General features: G+C 43.0%; 1 protein-coding gene across 1 annotated transcript in view; it reads left to right on the top strand.

Annotated features, from left to right (window-relative positions):
• Positions 1-18,995, top strand: part of LOC126485069 (uncharacterized) — a 486,075-nt gene that overhangs the window by 50,402 nt on the left and 416,678 nt on the right. The window contains exon 3 of the mRNA XM_050108671.1: positions 8,286-8,394. Within this exon, the coding sequence (XP_049964628.1) occupies positions 8,286-8,394 (109 nt within the window). The remainder of the gene's footprint in view (positions 1-8,285; positions 8,395-18,995) is intronic.

Raw genomic sequence — 18,995 nt, 5'->3', positions numbered from 1 at the left:
TACGGCCAGAGGTGGTTGTTCTGGGTACTGATTTCTCAGGGTCTATGCACCCAAACTGCGTAAAAATGTAATCACATGTCAGTTCTAGTATAATATATGTGTCCAATGAATACCCGTTTATCATCTGCATTTCTTCTTGGTGTAGCAATTTTAATGGCCAGTAGTGTATGAACGGCCAGTGCAGGGGCCAAGACAGTGATTACCAGGAAGCAGCTTGGAGCAGTACAACGACCGAGTAGCAGGAGTAGCCACTATAGAGAGAATCTGTGATGCTGATGAATTCCGAGAAGCCTACACGCATTCTATGTAGCGCAAATGAGTTTCCTATAAGTATCCAGAAACATTTGTTATCTTGTGTTTTTGCCTGTTAGTAAAGAAACGGCTTTGTGTAGTTTATATCTAGTAGTAGCAACGAGCAATAGTTGATTCTTGTGTGTGCGTCAAAATATAAAATGAAACAAGCGCTGTCCCGCACATATCACTCATTATAGTTAAAATGTTTGTTTGGCTATTGTCAGAACGAGTTTTTACGAGTGCTCATCTCTGATAGCGAAACGTAGAACACAGGAGCTGGGAGATGCTGGAAAGGACTAATAAACATAGAGTGGTAGCGTGTAATGGTTGATGTGCAAAGATATAAAACCACAGTAAAACACCTCTCCAAATAAGGTTGAATCATTTTGAAATATGATGTTCTGAAATTGAATCCTTAATGCTTGCGCCGTTATTCACTCTTCCTACGAGATCAAGAACTTCTTCTCTCTATTCCCAAATCATCTGCACTAAGCATCCTAGGAGACTGCGACCATATAGCACCGTCCAGCCAATCCCAAGTAAAAGCCGAAATTTTTGAAGCGATCATTAAATCAACCAGAAACAATTCCTTGGAATCAAAATCCAACTGTCGACGAGTTTAATGGCTCCTTTCATGGACAAGAGATAAGCCAGTGCGTGTCTTGATGCGACTGGCAGTAAGATAGTTGGTATGACGCACAACTCCGGCGAAAGTTGGAATATAACAACCCGGTGATTCTGACATGCACCTGCAGCTACTGGTTATTAACGAAGCTGTTGAAATTAAATTAACAAGTAACCTTATAAACAGAGATGCTGGGTTTTGCTTAAATTCAGCGTGGCATCCTGCTCGCTCTCTTGTCAAAAAACAGGAGGAGAGAGTTTATGCTACCTCACTCGCTGACCATTAATTTCATTCTAGACACTGATGATGTCGGCCTTTAATTTGTGACAGCGGTAGTTTTTACAGTGTGAATGTGTGTGTGTGTGTGTGTGTGTGTGTGTGTGTGTGTGTGTGTGTGTCTGTCTGTGTGTGTGTTTTATCTTTCCCGAATTTCTCTGAAAACCGAGGTTTTAAATTACCTTGCACAGTGTTTACTTGCTGCAGTTTTGCTTTGAAACTGGCAGAGTGTGGTCCTGTTGAAATATCGGCGGCTGTCGACGTCGTCACCCGGCTCCATTCCCGTAAGTTGTCGGAACGTTCTATACGCCGGGAGAAACTCAGGTCTCACAACTCAGAGTAGGCTTTAGAATGGAAACCAATCGTCGCCATTACGCTCCTGATGTCAGCTGACTGATTGTGTTAGTAGCGATACATTGTGAAATAATGTTAGTATTAAGTGCGCATACTGCATGCAGTGACTGGCAGTGAGGAATTAATGTACAGTTTCGCACTGGCCTTTACCATTATTAAGTGAACACCTTGGCAAACAGTATTCTACAGCAGTGATAAACCGAATGAAGTAACACTGTTCAAAGCGGATTGGCGTTGTATTAGTGAGGGTTGAAGTTCCAATCTTCATCTGGCCACTCCGATTGTGGTTTCCCATGATTTCCAGAAACTATTTCTCGCAAATGCCAGCGTGGGTTCTACTACTAGGTTACAGACAACTGCCGGTCCCTTCCCTGTCACACTAGAACTGTAAATATGTAAATATCTGTACATATGGTTTATGTTATTTTTGTTGTTCTTAAATCGAATTACTATGAAATGCGCAATATCCTCGTAAAAGTCATCCATGGATGAAAAGAATTACCACTACTACTACTACTAGTTCTAGTGCTGATACATTGTGGAAAATTTCACTTCTCCACTAACAATCTGATTGCGAATACATAGAAAGAAGGATCCTTTATTGTATGATTATATGATAGCGGAACAAACACTGGTAGCAGTTACTTCTGTAATATATCTGGGATTATGTGTGCGGAATGATTTGAAGTGGAATGATCATATAAAATTAATTGTTGGTAAGGCGGGTACCGGGTTGAGATTCATTGGGAGGGTCCTTAGAAAATGTAGTCCATCAACAAACGAGGTGGCTTACAAAACACTCGTTCGACCTATACTTGAGTATTGCTCATCAGTGTGGGATCCGTACCAGATCGGGTTGACGGAGGAGATAGAGAAGATCCAAAGAAGAGCGGCGCGTTTCGTCACAGGGCTATTTGGTAACCGTGATAGCGTTACGGAGATGTTTAGCAAACTTAAGTGGCAGACACTGCAAGAGAGGCGCTCTGCATCGCTGTGTAGTTTGCTCGCCAGGTTTCGAGAGGGTGCGTTTCTGGATGAGGTATCGAATATATTGCTTCCCCCGACTTATACCTCCCGAGGAGATCACGAATGTAAAATTAGAGAGATTCGAGCGCGCATGGAGGCTTTCCGGCAGTCGTTCTTCCCGCGAACCATACGCGACTGGAACAGGAAAGGGAGGTAATGACAGTGGCACGTGAAGTGCCCTCTGCCACACACCGTTGGGTGGCTTGCGGAGTATAAATGTAGCTGTAGATAACGTTATAGATTCAGCTCTGAACTTCCTTAACCACCTCTTCGAGTTTTACTGGTGGAAATGTCTTCCGGTTTTTCTATATTTCGTTTCTTTTGCTTTCAGTGGGAGGAGATTTCTCTCCTCGGCAGGTAGTTTCTGCAAGTTCTCGGAGAGGGCTGGGGAGGGGGGGGGGGGGGAACGTTGCTGAAGTAACGCCCGAGAAACGTTAACTTTCTTCTTGGCGCCACTTCTGGGAGCCATTCGGATACGCAAGCAGTCTCGCCGAGGGAGAGCTTACTTCTTACACCATCAAGTCTCTTTTCACTCTTCTGTAGCGTACCAGCACGGATATCCAAACGCGTTGTGCCTGTTTCTGTATCCTGCACTGTGAAATTTTTCATTAGGAGCACTGTACAAGTTTCATTTGAGAATACCCCACAAACATGAAAGGATATGGTTAGAAAATCCTCACATTTGCTTGTCTTCCTGTCTTCCTGCTTTCCTGTCTGCTGCCTTGACAGGTACTTCTCACACACAGTAAATGCGAACCTTACACCCTGTCTGCAACTGTCATCATAACTTAAGAACTGTCACAAGTTGAATGATTACTTAGCTGACCGAAGTTTACTTTGCAAATATTTGTGGGCATATATACCGAAGACTCATTCAGAAGAAACTGCAACATTCATTCATTAAACGCTAAACGGTAAAAATGATTTGCACTTGGAAAGCACTTCCTTAGGCATTATACCATAGTTAATGCGTTATTCACCAGGATTAGACGAAAAACATCGAGTCATACACTCAAAGTCTTCAAACTTAAATTAAAATATTTTCTTGTGGCACATTTCTTGTATTCTGTACTGGAGTTTTCAGTGGTTGAGAAAGTTTTTAAGGAGTATGTTATTTATTCGTAAACTCAATCAAATTCTTTCGGTTTTTTTTTCTTTACTTTCTTTGTTTCTAAGCAGCAGTCTGAGTCGCTCAATAACCAACTTGCCTTGGCTCGATTAGTGCCACGGGACTTGATGACTAAATAAATGAATTAAATACATAGGGACCCTGGCATTATTCACGGTATGGGCACATTGAATGCTCAGCACTCTCAATACGACACCATTAGTGGTCCGAGTGAGCTGTCTTACGTCATTTTTCTCTGTATTTCTTATTTCTTTACTAATGCTCTTTCGTATTAACTGATACATTGCAAAACATATGCATGGACAACGTAACAGCATCAACTGCACAAGTCATAAAGAGCCCTTCCTTTGTTCAGACTTAGCATAAGCCAAATTCTGATTCGCATTACAGTTATGGGTGTCACCGTTGACACTACACTTTTCCTGTCGGGTGATCGTGTTTACTTGTTGTGTTTGCTCGAATGTGTGTTAACGACTTTAAGTGATATGATTTGAGGTGTAGCTGATATCAAGCACAGCAGCATCCGAAATACGAGATGAAATGAGATTAGATTAGATACACGTTTTGTTAAACTGATACACAGTGGGCAGACCCACATAAAGCAAGAATAGATAAAATATTTTACAAAAGCAGAGAGATATGAGATATGAAACATATTTTCATTTAGGAGGTAATAACAAGCTTGTCACAAAACACGCAAATGTACAACGTCCTGAGCTACATTTTTAGGCTGTTGCAGCCATGCATCATTAAACAGAAAATCAGTTTACGATAACAGTCCACATTGATCACTTTAGCCGGCCGTTGTGCCGAGTCGTTCTAGGCGCTACAGTCCGGAACCACGCGGCTACTCCGGTCGCAGGTTCGAATCCTGCCTCGGGCATGGATGTGTGTGATGTCCATAGGTTATTTAGGTTTAAGTAGTTCCACGTCTAGGGGACTGATGAGCTCAGATGTTAAGACCCATAGTGATTAGAACCATTTGAAGCCATTTGATCACATTACGACACTGAAGTGCAGGAATCAGATTTTTCGTAACACTCACGTTATTTGATATTATTAACAATATATAAACATAAATCGAACCCTCTAAGAAATTTGTGAATGGGATAGAAAAAGTTGGCACTATAGCCTTTAGTCTCATCTTAAACTGAACTTTATTATTAGTGAAACCTTTTATGACAGTTTTTGAAAACGTCTGTTCCTGAATAAGGACACCTTTTTGGACCCAAGTAAATGATTTAAATTCTTTGTGAAGATTATTCTTGTTGTTTGATTTTATGAACTAAGCTGTTTGTTTGAAAAACAGATGTGTTATTTATGAGAATTTTCGTTAAGGAATAAATATTTTGGGAATCAGCTGTTAGTACCCCCAATTCCTTCAAAACGCCTGTGAATGACGTTCTTGATTTCTGGCAAAAAAGTAATTTCTATCACACGGTTTGGACAAGGAAAACCACATGTTAGCTTAATGAGTTAACCCAGAAAATGATACCGTGTAACTTTATGATGAAGTGTTTTGCATCATCTGTGCAGTGTGAGCATTGCAAATAAGGATTCCTGTTATCTGATTGTTTCGTCGCTTCATGGTAGAACAACTTCATAATTACAAATGAAAAGCTCTCAGCTGTGCTGTTTCTATGGTATTAATTTACTTCAGTAACCTGTCTTCGGCTTACAAGGCCATAACCACAACTTAACAGTGTACCGTATTGAAATAGGATACAATACTAATGCATAACGTCGCAAAAAGTATCACGCATGCAGCAGTGGAGATTACAGGATTCTAACTCCACATTAGCTGATCACGTACTGAGGGCCACAGCTACTGGTCACATTACCATGTCCTCCACCTAGCAAATAGCGGACAGAAACTTACTCTTTAAACCAATAAAAATATTGTGCATAGTGCACATTTAATTTTAAAATGACCTAACACAGCTTAGTGTGTCGCCTCTTCTAAACTTTATGTAAGCCCCACATTTCTCCAATCCTTCACGCGCACTCTCTCTCTCTCTCATTCTATTCCCCATTTTACCAAAATACACTCCTGGAAATTGAAATAAGAACACCGTGAATTCATTGTCCCAGGAAGGGGAAACTTTATTGGCACATTCTTGGGGTCAGATACATCACATGATCACACTGACAGAACCACAGGCACATAGACACAGGCAACAGAGCATGCACAATGTCGGCACTAGTACAGTGTATATCCACCTTTCGCAGCAATGCAGGCTGCTATTCTCCCATGGAGACGATCGTAGAGATGCTGGATGTAGTCCTGTGGAACGGCTTGCCATGCCATTTCCACCTGGCGCCTCAGTTGGACCAGCGTTCGTGCTGGACGTGCAGACCGCGTGAGACGACGCTTCATCCAGTCCCAAACATGCTCAATGGGGGACAGATCCGGAGATCTTGCTGGCCAGGGTAGTTGACTTACACCTTCTAGAGCACGTTGGGTGGCACGGGATACATACGGACGTGCATTGTCCTGTTGGAACAGCAGGTTCCCTTGCCGGTCTAGGAATGGTAGAACGACGGGTTCGATGACGGTTTGGATGTACCGTGCACTATTCAGTGTCCCCTCGACCATCACCAGTGGTGTACGGCCAGTGTAGGAGATCGCTCCCCACACCATGATGCCGGGTGTTGGCCCTGTGTGCCTCGGTCGTATGCAGTCCTGATTGTGGCGCTCACCTGCACGGCGCCAAACGCGCATACGACCATCATTGGCACCAAGGCAGAAGCGACTCTCATCGCTGAAGACGACACGTCTCCATTCGTCCCTCCATTCACGCCTGTCGCGACACCACTGGAGGCGGGCTGCACGATGTTGGGGCGTGAGCGGAAGACGGCCTAACGGTGTGCGGGACCGTAGCCCAGCTTCATGGAGACGGTTGCGAATGGTCCTCGCCGATACCCCAGGAGTAACAGTGTCCCTAATTTGCTGGGAAGTGGCGGTGCGGTCCCCTACGGCACTGCGTACGATCCTACGGTCTTGGCGTGCATCCGTGCGTCGCTGCGGTCCGGTCCCAGGTCGACGGGCACGTGCACCTTCCGCCGACCACTGGCGACAACATCGATGTACTGTGGAGACCTCACGCCCCACGTGTTGAGCAATTCGGCGGTACGTCCACCCGGCCTCCCGCATGCCCACTATACGCCCTCGCTCAAAGTCCGTCAACTGCACATACGGTTCACGTCCACGCTGTCGCGGCATGCTACCAGTGTTAAAGACTGCGATGGAGCTCCGTAAGCCACGGCAAACTGGCTGACACTGACGGCGGCGGTGCACAAATGCTGCGCAGCTAGCGCCATTCGACGGCCAACACCGCGGTTCCTGGTGTGTCCGCTGTGCCGTGCGTGTGATCATTGCTTGTACAGCCCTCTCGCAGTGTCCGGAGCAAGTATGGTGGGTCTGACACACCGGTGTCAATGTGTTCTTTTTTCCATTTCCAGGAGTGTAGTTCAGATGGCTCTGAGCACTATGGGACTTAACATTGGAGGTCACCAGTCCCCTAGACTTAGAACTACTTAAACATAACTAACCTAAGCACATCACACACATCCAAGCCCAAGGTAGGATTCGAATCTGCGACCGTAGCAGCAGCGCGGTTCCGGAGTGAAGCGCCTAGAACCGCTCGGCCACAACGGCCGCCATTTTACAAAGTATTTATTTTATTACGACTGTCAATGTACTTCATATATTCTGTTCTTTTATTTTATGTACATCTTTTTGCAATAAGAGAGAATTGTCCATACCCCTGATGTATATGATTTAGCTTAAATGTTTGCTGTTACAATTTTGGGTTCTTTCCTTTACACTGTTACTGCATCACTTTCTATATTTAATACCTGTTCATTCCCCACTACTCATACCTTGTATTAATTTATTTCATTGTCTTGGTCAATTTAATTCAAAATGTTGTTTTACCACATACATAGTTTTTCTTTTGTTGAAAGTAATTCTTTATTCTTTGTAAGTCTTCTAATTTTCCACCTCATCTTCGCACCCAACACACACACACAGAGAGAGAGAGAGAGAGAGAGAGAGAGAGAGAGAGAGAGAGAGAGAGAGAGACACATAGACAGGTTCTTCGATGTTTAGTCTTAATGTTTTACTGGCGTGTTCGCTTTCCATTTATTTACTTTTCAACATTAGCGTTTTCAATAACGTTACAAAGCATTGTCAAAGATGAAATTTACTATGCATTTTCATTACATTGTCCGTCTGAAATATCTTTTGCAATATTGGAAGCCGAAATCTGGTTACCGCAGTAAATTAACACTGTAGAACATCCATAATTTAGTGTTTTTAGTTTACAATTAATAAGGATTTGTTTAGACGCGTCAGCAGTTTTGTAGCATGTTTCTCTCAACATGTACTTGGTATGAAAGAGCAATTACAAGAAATTTGGCCTGTCAACCTCTTGACTAGTTTATTCACTGGATAAGAAGTTTGCTCAAGTGATGTGACAGGAAAGTGGTCCGATGTTTTTACAGGGCTTTAGTACGACTGCAACAATCCAGCGCCTGAGCGCCCGTTGCTAAGAGACGTTCCCGTTTGTGTTGTTGCAGCCGGATGCGGACTCGCAGAGCCACACGTTCCGCTGCAAAGTGTTCAAGCGGCCGCGACCGTGCAACCTCTGCCACCAGCCCATCCACCAGCAGGGCAGCTGCTGCAGAGGTAAGCTCACGGACTGCGTTCACCTGCCTTGCGCTCGCCCACCCTTAAGAGAGTTTCATATATTCTGAAGGTTACGTTCTTACAGTATTTGCTTGATGTTAAGAAACATCGTATGAATTTATATTATGTTAGTGGAGGAGATCAGAAAAGACCAGGGCGACGACCACAGCTCTTCCGCTGCACGCAGCTGTTAACGATTCCTTATCGTTGGTCGTAGCCGATCTGGAGACGAAATACGGTACCCAATAAAACTACTTGAGTGTGTCACTTTTTTTAATTTTTTTTTTCTTTTACAAATACCTCATGATTTCCTAGGTTGTGACTAGGTCGGGACCTAATAACATATCTTAAATTTCTGTAAGTGAAGCACGTTTTCCCGATTAGACACTGGTGTGAATAAGTGAAGGAAGCAAGTAACTTTCGCATGATCTGTCTCTGTCAAGTTATTTAGTTCGATTAAACTTGGGCTATGTGTAAATGATATGTACTTTCGGTAATTTCCAAGAATGACTGCCTATCGAAGTTGGAGGGCTCCAAACGATACGTATCGAACGTACTATAGTAAATCGATTATGGCAGTCTCGTGGTGCGCGTTATGATCAATTATTTGTGATCGTCATTTTGATCAGTTTTCCGTTGTTTCTTCAGTTCATGTACATTACATTCCCGCCGTAATAATTTGTGATTCCATTGGGATATCGACGTGGTTTTCTCTTGATAGCGAGTGTAATGTCTGCTGCTTTTTACGTTTCTTCTGCGAATTGCCTGACACGGGAAACTCTAATTCCATGCATATCCAGCAAAGACAAATGTTTGACTTTTTGCCGGAAATATGGACTTCTGCCGGACGAGGAAAGGAGGGACTGTGATGACTGCGGTGCTGCGAAACCTGTAAAACTTCGTAAGAGGAGTGTGGACACTGAGATTCCGTTGCAATTTCATTGCGGACTTTGTGGAAAGCGAACCAGCATCAGGAAAAATACGTGGTTCGAGTCCTCCAAACTGTCAGTTCAGACGAGCGTAATTCTTGTGTCGTGCTGGATTCGAGATTACACGTTGCAAGCGACAGCATCACAAACCGAGTTATCGGTAGTGACAAATGACAGTGTGCCTATTGGTGGACCGAATAAAACAGTAGAAGTAGACGAATCTCACATTGCTAGACGAAAGAATCAGACAGGACGACCTTCTAAAAGTGAAGTAGATCATATTTGGGTTTTCGGTGGGATAGAAAGAGTGTCCCGTAAGTGTTTCGTTGTGAGGGTGTTGTCCGGAGACTTTAGTGCGTCTCATAAAACATTTCATACGGCCTGGAACAAAAGTAAACACAGACGGGTTTCAATCGTACCAGATTCTGAAAGCTGAAGGGTTCGACCACGAATTCGTGAACCACTCTGTGGAGTTCGTCTCTTCAGATGACGAAAGTGTCCACACCCAGAACATAGAACGGCTGTGGAAGTGTGTCAGGTCTACCATAAGAAGAGAAGGGCTTCCAGGACAGGGGGACGAACTGTACTTGTTCCAGTACCTATACTTGCACAACTTGCCTTTGCAGGGGAAAGTCGACGCATGCGACACTCTGCCGATATTCCTGCGCGATATTGGCAGAGTTTACCCTGGGTACGGGAAAACCTTTTTTCCCGTACCCAGGGTAAACTGCCCCTGTAGCTTATACATCACGCGGACTGTCACAAGACGATAACACCGACGACCAGTATTCTTCTCTTGGTACTTTTGGGCCCTAGTCAGCAAGTTGCTGAAGGCAGACTGAAGCTGGACTGCTGGTACTGCTGAAATCTCATCCGAATATTCTGCAACAGTTGTTGAAGACGATGAGAGTTTTTGCGATACACCGTAGACGTGAGGGCACCCCAGAAAAACTAATCGCGCACTGACAGATCCAATGAGCTGTGTGGCCAGCTAGGGCCGCGACCAGACTGCCTTCTGCTAACAAATCTGTAACGCGTGAAGATTGTGTAAATGTGCTCCAAGGCTTGGCCGGCTTCATGGGCAGTTGCTCCATCCTGTTGGAAGTCCATCTTTTCTCTCGCCCTTAATGCTGTCACAAATGGTTTCAAAATGTTGGTGGTCCACTCTTATTTGTCCCAATCTGTACTACGTGTGTCAATAAGAGGACTTGATCGGAGACACCGCAGAGAACAAGGAGGCACTTAATGAACGAGCAGCGATATGTTGCGGCGGAAAAAGGACATGAATCGGACACTTCAAACACAAGACGAGGACTTTTTGTACAAATAACTTCATCGTATGACTCCTAGTTTTCCTGTTCCATTCATTAGTCAGGCATGGGCAGCCAGATGACATATGTTAGTGTTCCTTTACTTTGTGCTGTATGTTAATAAATACTACTATCGAATCACGATGTTCTCGGAACTTCATAAACTATAATTATCGGTGTCATTGGTTCTACGGCATCTCTTGCACGGATTTCTGCTATGGAACCCCAGCAGCAGCAATTTGAGGCAAATTATGCGCCCAGAAACAGCAGCCTTATCTCAAACTGTTCCCAGATATTATTTGCGTCTAGTTTGATTTACAAAAATGGTTCAAATGGCTCTGAGCACTATGAGACTTAACATCTATGGTCATCAGTCCCCTAGAACTTAGAACTACTTAAACCTAACTAACCTAAGGACATCACACAACACCCAGTCTTCACGAGTTTGATTTACAATCTGGGCAGGATAGCTCAATGGGTAAGGCAGTGGCCTCGTATTCGAGAGGAGCGGGATGCAGATAGCCCTCCAGCTGTCCAATGGTTTGCTCAAAACGATTAAAATTGATGATGAGAGAGTTCCTTTGATAAGAACACGACTCTTTCGCTTCCCCATCCTCATCGAGTCTGACTTTGAGCTCCGGTTTCATTGACTTCGGCGTCCACGAAACCTTAAACGCTAATCTGTCTTCGTTCTTCTTCTGCTTTGCAAAGCGGACAGTGTCTTAGTTCTAAAGGGAGGCGTGGATGCCCAGCTTTTTCTCTTCTTACGCCCACGTCACAATCACACACCCTCTTTTAACACTTTGCCGTCCGCACGTCTCGTACAAATTTATTCGCTTGGCGCCGGCAGCGCTAATTCTGATTACTTGGCTTGTTGCCGGCCGCTTGTCACCTCTCCGTTGATGACAAGCTTCAAACACATTGACTTTTGCACGCTTTAATTTTCCGGAAATCCTGTATTTTGCCGTATCGTTCCACAAACTCGAATTTTCTTTTCAAGTAACTTCTCTGTAAGTTCTACACTGTTACAATAATTACTCATGCAGAGGTGATGGCACTTTCCATCAGAAGGTGTAAATAGTTCCATCACTGTTTTTGCTAAAGGCTGTCCAGCGCCGGAATATATCTTGAATGAGGAAATGTATCCCGTACTCGAATCACACAGCATTCGAATGAGTATGCCGTATTTCGTAATTTTCGGCGGATTGTAAACTTTAAAATTTAACCGTCCACGCCACGGTATCATTCTTTCATCAATTGAGATGTTTTGACTTACTTTAAACGTTTCTTTAGGAAAAATGATCAATTACGAATTGCACTTTGACAAGCCGGTCGGCATTATCCGGTTTATTGTTGCTGTCGTAAAAATGTAAAAATGATAATATTCGTCTGAATCGGTAGCGGGACATGGTTTTGCGAAATATCGGTGTGTCTGTCAACGGATTCGTTGACCAATAATCATCGATCCTTGCTTTTTTTTACAATTCCCATAAGGATAACAAGCCCAAACCATTTTCTAAGTTCGGGTCCCGTAACGTCGACAAATTTTGCATGTGTAATCCAGTTTCCATCTGTTGCAATTTGGCTGTAGTACTTGCTGGTTTCGTTGCTGATATATTCAAATAGATCGTTCCCAATATATAGGTCGTGCGGTAGCGTTCTCGCTTCCCACGCTCGGGTTCCCGGGTTCGATTCCCGGCGGGGTCAGGGATTTTCTCTGCCTCGTGATGACTGGGTGTTGTGTGACGTCCTTAGGTTAGTTAGGTTTAAGTAGTTCTAAGTCCTAGGGGACTGATGACCATAGATCTTAGGTCCCATAGTGCTCAGAGCCATTTGAACCATTTTGAAATGGTAAGAACAACTCAAACATCAGTCCCCGAGTCAAGGAAACCTCTTACCCACACGGGAATCGAACCGGGGACCACGCGATGTAGAGGCTGTGACGCTAACCAGTAGACTACGAATTGTGGACAGGATGATAATGATGACGGTGCTGATAATGATCATGATAGTATGACGACGATGATAATGATGAAAAAGAGAGAGAATGAAAAAGTTGTCGGCACATAACCTATTCCTTTCATTCACGCCCTATGAACGTATCACCAGCAAATGCTACAGGCACTCGCTTCAAGAGACACTGCGCAGATATCCGACAGTGGTACAAAGACTGATGGTGATAAACAGTAAGCCACTAATTCTATTCCCCTTTCAGCGAAGTAATGGTGGCGAAAATTTCTTCCATCACCAGGATCGGAATCGGCTACCTTGGAGTAGTTTGCCAGAGCTCATGTGTGCGCAACGAACTCGGCTACGGACGCGGTTAAGCGATCAATGAAATCAGCAAAGTCTCCCATTTATATTGCTACTTCACTCTTTTTGCCCAATTCAGTTGGATTCAGTGAATCTGTAATGAGCTGCTCGATTCAACAATACGCCAGTATATTTCCTAGTTGTGGATATTAGGACGAGAAAAAACCTCATTAAATTCTGTCCTGATAGTTTCGTAATATTATTATTGAAATATTCAGTGTGGATCACGCTGATAGTTTCGTAATATTATTATTGAAATATTCAGTGTGCTTCAAGTAAATCTTTTTGTCTAGCACCAGACTCGATAGAAACATCTCCAGAGATCAAATAATGTAGTGAATGGCGATTTCGTCCACTAGTTCGTTTATAAGTTGCCAAACTGTAAACTTTCTTTACAGTTATACCATTCATTTACAACCTATATAATACCTATAATCGTTACACAGCCGCAGCAATCCCCTGTCCTTTAAAAAACCTATTTTGTTTCACATGCATTATTTTTTTTTTTTTTTGGCTACTAGTGTTTTAATTTTTCACTTAGTCGTTTAGCATAAAATTAGAAGGTGTGCAAGCACAATGAAGGAACATATTGAGCCATAGAAAAATACTGCAACTCTTCTCAGTACATGAAGCTGGTATCTGTGCAGATATCATTGGTGATCTTCCAGCTCTCGAAGAATGAAGTTACAATGAAATCTAGACCTTTCGCTGCTTACAGGGGTTGATAAATATCAACGGGGACAGTTGAAAAATGGGTGCCCCCACGGGGACTCGAACCCGAGACCTCCTGCTTACATGGCAGATGCTATATATATAAAATTTTATTCAGTATAGTTCGTTGTGTGTGGTCTGGGCCGACGTCACATGGCATCCGTTCAAGTTGATCGTTGATTCCTTTTATCAGTTTTTTTTTATTGCAGAGGACAATCGATCCTCTGACTGAACACGCTGAGCTACCTTGCCGGCTCCGATTTCCGCAAGAGTTTGGGCAATTTGAGTACATCCGCACTGAAGAAAACGATTGGCCGGTAAGCCTTATCTATACGCAGATGGTATCTGTTCTTTCGAACATGTCTACCATGTAAGCAGGAGGTCCCGTGTTCGAGCCCCAGTCGGGGCACAAATTTTTCAACTGTCCCCCTTGATATTTATCAGCGTCTGTAAGCAGCGAATGGTCTAGATTCATTATAACTTCATTGTTCTCAGTACACTTATTTATAAGTTTTTCTTGTTTCAGTGACAAAAATTTCCCTTTGCTACAATAAAACTAAAACTGAGTTAATCAATTTTCGACACAGGCTCTCCAATAGTAAAGTGGCATAGGCCTAACCACGAATACGGTGGAAAGGAAGGCTCTCTCCCATTTAGTCCCCAGACGTCTTCCAGTGCCTTGTTAAAGTGCGTCAAGGCGACAGGAGGCAAATAACATTATTTCTCACATTGCAGTTTCTCTCGGGCACCCACTTACCCCTTAAGTGCCGTTGAGAGTAAAGTGAACGCCATTTACTTGGCGTCTGCTTGCTCCCCGGTGGCGGTCTTAATTAAGGTACTCGCGAAGAACGCCTGCTGGAGGAGCCTCTTTTCACAACAAGATGCAATTTAGCAAACTCTTGCAGCGAGCAAGGTAGGCGTTCGTGCCGAACGCTTTGCAAACAGAGGGCACAGGGAACCTGAAAATACAACTTTGTGGACCAAAAATTTTGTCAGATAGACTGAATGGTAGTCCATCAACGCTCTCTCCGCAATATCTTCACGAAGTGCACTTAAAAAAAAAAAAATCCATCCTGTGGCCCGTTTGATGCGGCCTGCCTCGGCTTCTCATGTGCCAATCTCTTTATTGTGGAGTAGCGCTTATACTGGACGTCCTCAGTTTTTTGTTGGATTTGGTCCAGTCTCAGTCGTCCACGATAGTTTTTGCCCTCTACGCCTCCTTCTAGTACCATGGAGGTTAATCTCTGATATCTTAACACGTATCCTATAATGAAACTTCCTGGCAGATTAAAAGTGTGTGCCGGACCGAGACTCGAAGTCGGGACCTTTGCCTTTCGCGGGCAAGTACTCTACCAACTGAGCTACCCAAGCACGACTCACGCCCCGTCCTCACAGCTTTACTTCCGCCAGTACCTCGTCTCCTACCTTGTGTCTAGTCAACTTGTTAAACGGAATTCACTTCGTGTTTAAAATATGTCTATCATATTTGGGACTTGGAAGTTGACTAGATACAAAGTAGGAGACGAGGTACTGGCGGAATTAAAGCTTTGAGGACGGGTCGTGAGTCGTACTTGGGTAGCTCAGTTGGTAGAGCACTTGCCCGCGAAAGGCAAAGGCCCCGAGTTCGAGTCTCAGTTCGGCAAACAGTTTTAATATGCCAGGAAGTTTCATATCAGCGCACACTCCGCTGCAGAGTGAAAGTCTCATTCTGAAAACATCCCCCAGGCTGTGGCTAAGCCATGTCTCCGCAATATCCTTTCTTTCAGGAGTGCTAGTTCTGCAAGGTTCGCAGGAGAGCTTCTGTTAAGTTTGGAAGGTAGGAGACGAGGTACAGGCAGAAGTGAAGCTGTGAGGACGGGGCGTGAGTCGTGCTTGGGTAGCTCAGTTGGTAGAGCACTTGCCCGCGAAAGGCAAATGCCCCGAGTTCGAGTCTCGGTTCGGCACACAGTTTTAATATGCCAGGAAGTTTCATATCAGCGCACACTCTGCTGCAGAGTGAAATTCTCATTCATGTCCTATAATGTTGACAGTTCTTCATGTCACTGTTTCCCACACATGTCTTTCCTCGCTGATTCTACGGACAATCACCTCATTTCTTACCGTATCAGTCCACCATATTTTCAACATCTTTCTATAGCACCACATCTCAAACAACCATCCTGTGCTCCAGACGAACATTCTCAGGAATTAATTGCTCAAATTAAGGTCAGTATTGATACTAGCAGACTCCTCTTGACCAGAAATCCCCCCCCCTTTTGCTTGTGCTAGTCTGATACTACGCCCCCCCTGCATCGGCCGGCACTTTCAATAGTTTACATGAAAAAATTTCCTTCACAAAAGAACTTCAAAATGATAAACGTGAGCTTAATTTTCTAGATTTTTAACAATTTCTATACAAGATAATACCTTTCATTTCAATATCTTCCGCAAGGAAACATATTCAGATAATGTCATTCCTGCTGACTCAACTCATCCTAAAGCGCACAAACTGGCGTTTTTTCATTCCGCCATTCACCGAATGGTAACCACGCCTTTATCACCTGCGGATCAGCAAAAGGAATTGAATGTCATCAAAACGATTGCTGTTAATAATGGATATAACCAGAATATGATCGATCAATTGCTTAATAAGAAAATTTCCCAAAATTGTTCGACTTTGAGTAATAACCTCCACACAGATACCACAGAAACTAAAAAATTTATTTCCATCCCTTTCTTGGGTAACATTTCGCATAGGATTAAACGTCTTCTAAATAAAAAATATAACTGTAACGTCTCCTTTTCTACAGACAACAGCTTAAAAAGAAATCTTATACATTCAGTAGAAATTGCTAACGATTGGTGTATACAAACTAACCTGTAATAACTGCCCCTCATATTATATTGGTCAAACAGGCAGGGCTGTTAAAACACGATATAAAGAACATCTACTAGGTAAAAAAGGAGCTAATGTTCACAACTCTACTTTTGCTGAACACCTCTTGATAGCCGGCCATACGCCTAAACAGTTAGAAGACACGGTTATCCTACACAGACAAGTTAAAGGACGGAGACTAGATCTGTGGGAAGAGTTATTTATTTTTAAACATCTAGCGCTCAAAGACGGTAATATACTCAATGATCAGTTGAACCTTGCCTGTAGACAATTTTTTGAAGGCTTTAAACTCGTACTATTTACTTCATAACATTAATGTTGATAACCTCAGTTGTCTATTTCCTCAGGAAACTATAATGCATTTTTGTATCTCTAAGCTCACTACCTTTTATGCAATGTAATTTACTTATGATGTATGGCTGCCACTACACTGGCCCTCATGTAATTCTCGCTTATCCTAAAACGTCGGATCCCAGTGAATATATATTAACTAGATTGTGGACCAGCTTTCATAATTTATGTCTTAAGACGCCATTACTGTTTATTTTAAAGTTTTGACTTATATACGTTTTATGTGCTTCACTAATATGGTAATATAATTTTATTTTGGCTGTATATGCCACTGCATGTAACTCATGGCGTATGCGCCACCTACTTTTTTGAAATATGTTCCTACGTTATTGTTTCTAAGGCTCCCACATTGTCATAATGGTAATGTTAAATGCTTTCCTCTTATTTACTGTCACTCTATCTAAGGACGCTATTAACATTTATATTTTACATGTAGCTTCAGTACCCCAATCGGCACTTAGTACGCGACCTGAGCGCCACCTGCCCTGGTCGCAGTGCTACCACGCAGGCCGATTTTACTCAGCTGCTTATGCGCTCTCCAGCTTCCATGTACTTAATTTTATTTATCTGACAAACCCTACTCTTAGGGCAATATCTGATTTTGACTAATGGAGCTACGGAGACGTTTGTAAAAATGGCAACGACGTATTACTCCATGTTAATATAATAGTGTAAGTACAAGAAATTCTTCTCATATTCTGTAACACAAGTTTCTCTTAATATATGTTAAACTCTAATCTTGACTTATGTGTATACCTTTCATATAAATCACGATGTTCATTTCCTCAGGCCGACTTCTGAAGAAGATAGGTTTAAACTTATCGAAACCTAGGTAAAGATTACTTTATCCTTTGCAACGGGTCGGCTGTTTTTAAATCTAATATATTATTACGTTATTTTGCTTCAGACGAAGCAGAATTTCTTCAATTCGTCTATTTCGTGGTCCCTAATTTTGATGATAAGCTTCTCACCAATCTTATTTACGCTACTCGTCGTGACTTTCGGCTTTCTTCGGTTTATTTTCAATCCATATCCTGTACTCTTCAGATCGTTTATTCTATTCAGCAGTGCTGTGATTCTCCTTCACTTTCAGCGAGGCGGCAATGTGATCAGCGAATATTACATCTGACATCCTTCGCACTGAGTTTCAACCACACTCTTGAGCCTTTGTTTTATTTCCGTCACTGATTGTTCGATGAAGAGATGGAACAGTAGCCACGAAAGACTACAACCCTTTCTCACAACCCTTTTAACCTAGGTACATCATTCTTGGTCTTCTACTCTTCTTGTTCTCGTGCAGGCATATAGTCTAATATTACTTATTAGCTGGAGATTGTTGAACTTCAACATTTCTAGCTGTATCCTGCACTTTATGCAGAAAAGTATCGCCACTTCCATAATGACGGACCAGCCAGTGCTAGTTAATTGAGAACTCAAATCGTTAAAAGACCAATCTACTGTGCTACAACACATTCGGGAGGACAACGGGTCAAACCCGCGTCTGGCCACCCTGATCGGGATTTTCCGTGATTTCCCTAAATCGTTCCAGGCAAATGCCGGGATGGTTCCTTTGAAAGGGCACTGCCGATTTTCTTCCTCATCCTTGAAACAATGCGCGCTAGTGCTCCGTCTCTAATGACCTCGACGTCGACGAAACTTTATACCCTAATCTTCCTTCTTTTTTTTTTTTTTTTATATATATAAAACGCAAAGTTATTGAACAACAGTTTGAAGATTTTTGGTTTTTATTTCAAACACAATTTTAAAGATAGGACACATACCGTAGCGTATTGGACAAAGGGGGATTTAAAGCTGGGGCAGACTACTTAGGCGCTTGTCAGTTCTTGTTATCTTCAGCTCTCGTGTAGTGCCAGACACCTCTTGAAGAAGATTCCAACTTAGCCTCAGCGAACATTTGTCATAAAGAAATTTTTAAAAGGGACGGAAGATTTTATTTCGCTGTGTGGCCGCCAGAAAAGATACTTCAAGTATGCAAGGCCAGTTCATTCCTTCACACTCAAGCTGTCTATCTATCTTTGGTTACCAACAGGAAGTGTGACATTTCAAAGGAGAAAAATGTAGTGAGTGCAGCCAACCAGCAGTTACAAGTAT

This window comes from Schistocerca serialis, chromosome 6 (genome assembly GCF_023864345.2).
Source record: "Schistocerca serialis cubense isolate TAMUIC-IGC-003099 chromosome 6, iqSchSeri2.2, whole genome shotgun sequence".
Taxonomy (NCBI): domain Eukaryota; kingdom Metazoa; phylum Arthropoda; class Insecta; order Orthoptera; family Acrididae; genus Schistocerca; species Schistocerca serialis.
The sequence above is the reverse complement of the archived record's forward strand: the minus strand, read 5'-3'. Positions and strand labels throughout refer to the sequence as shown.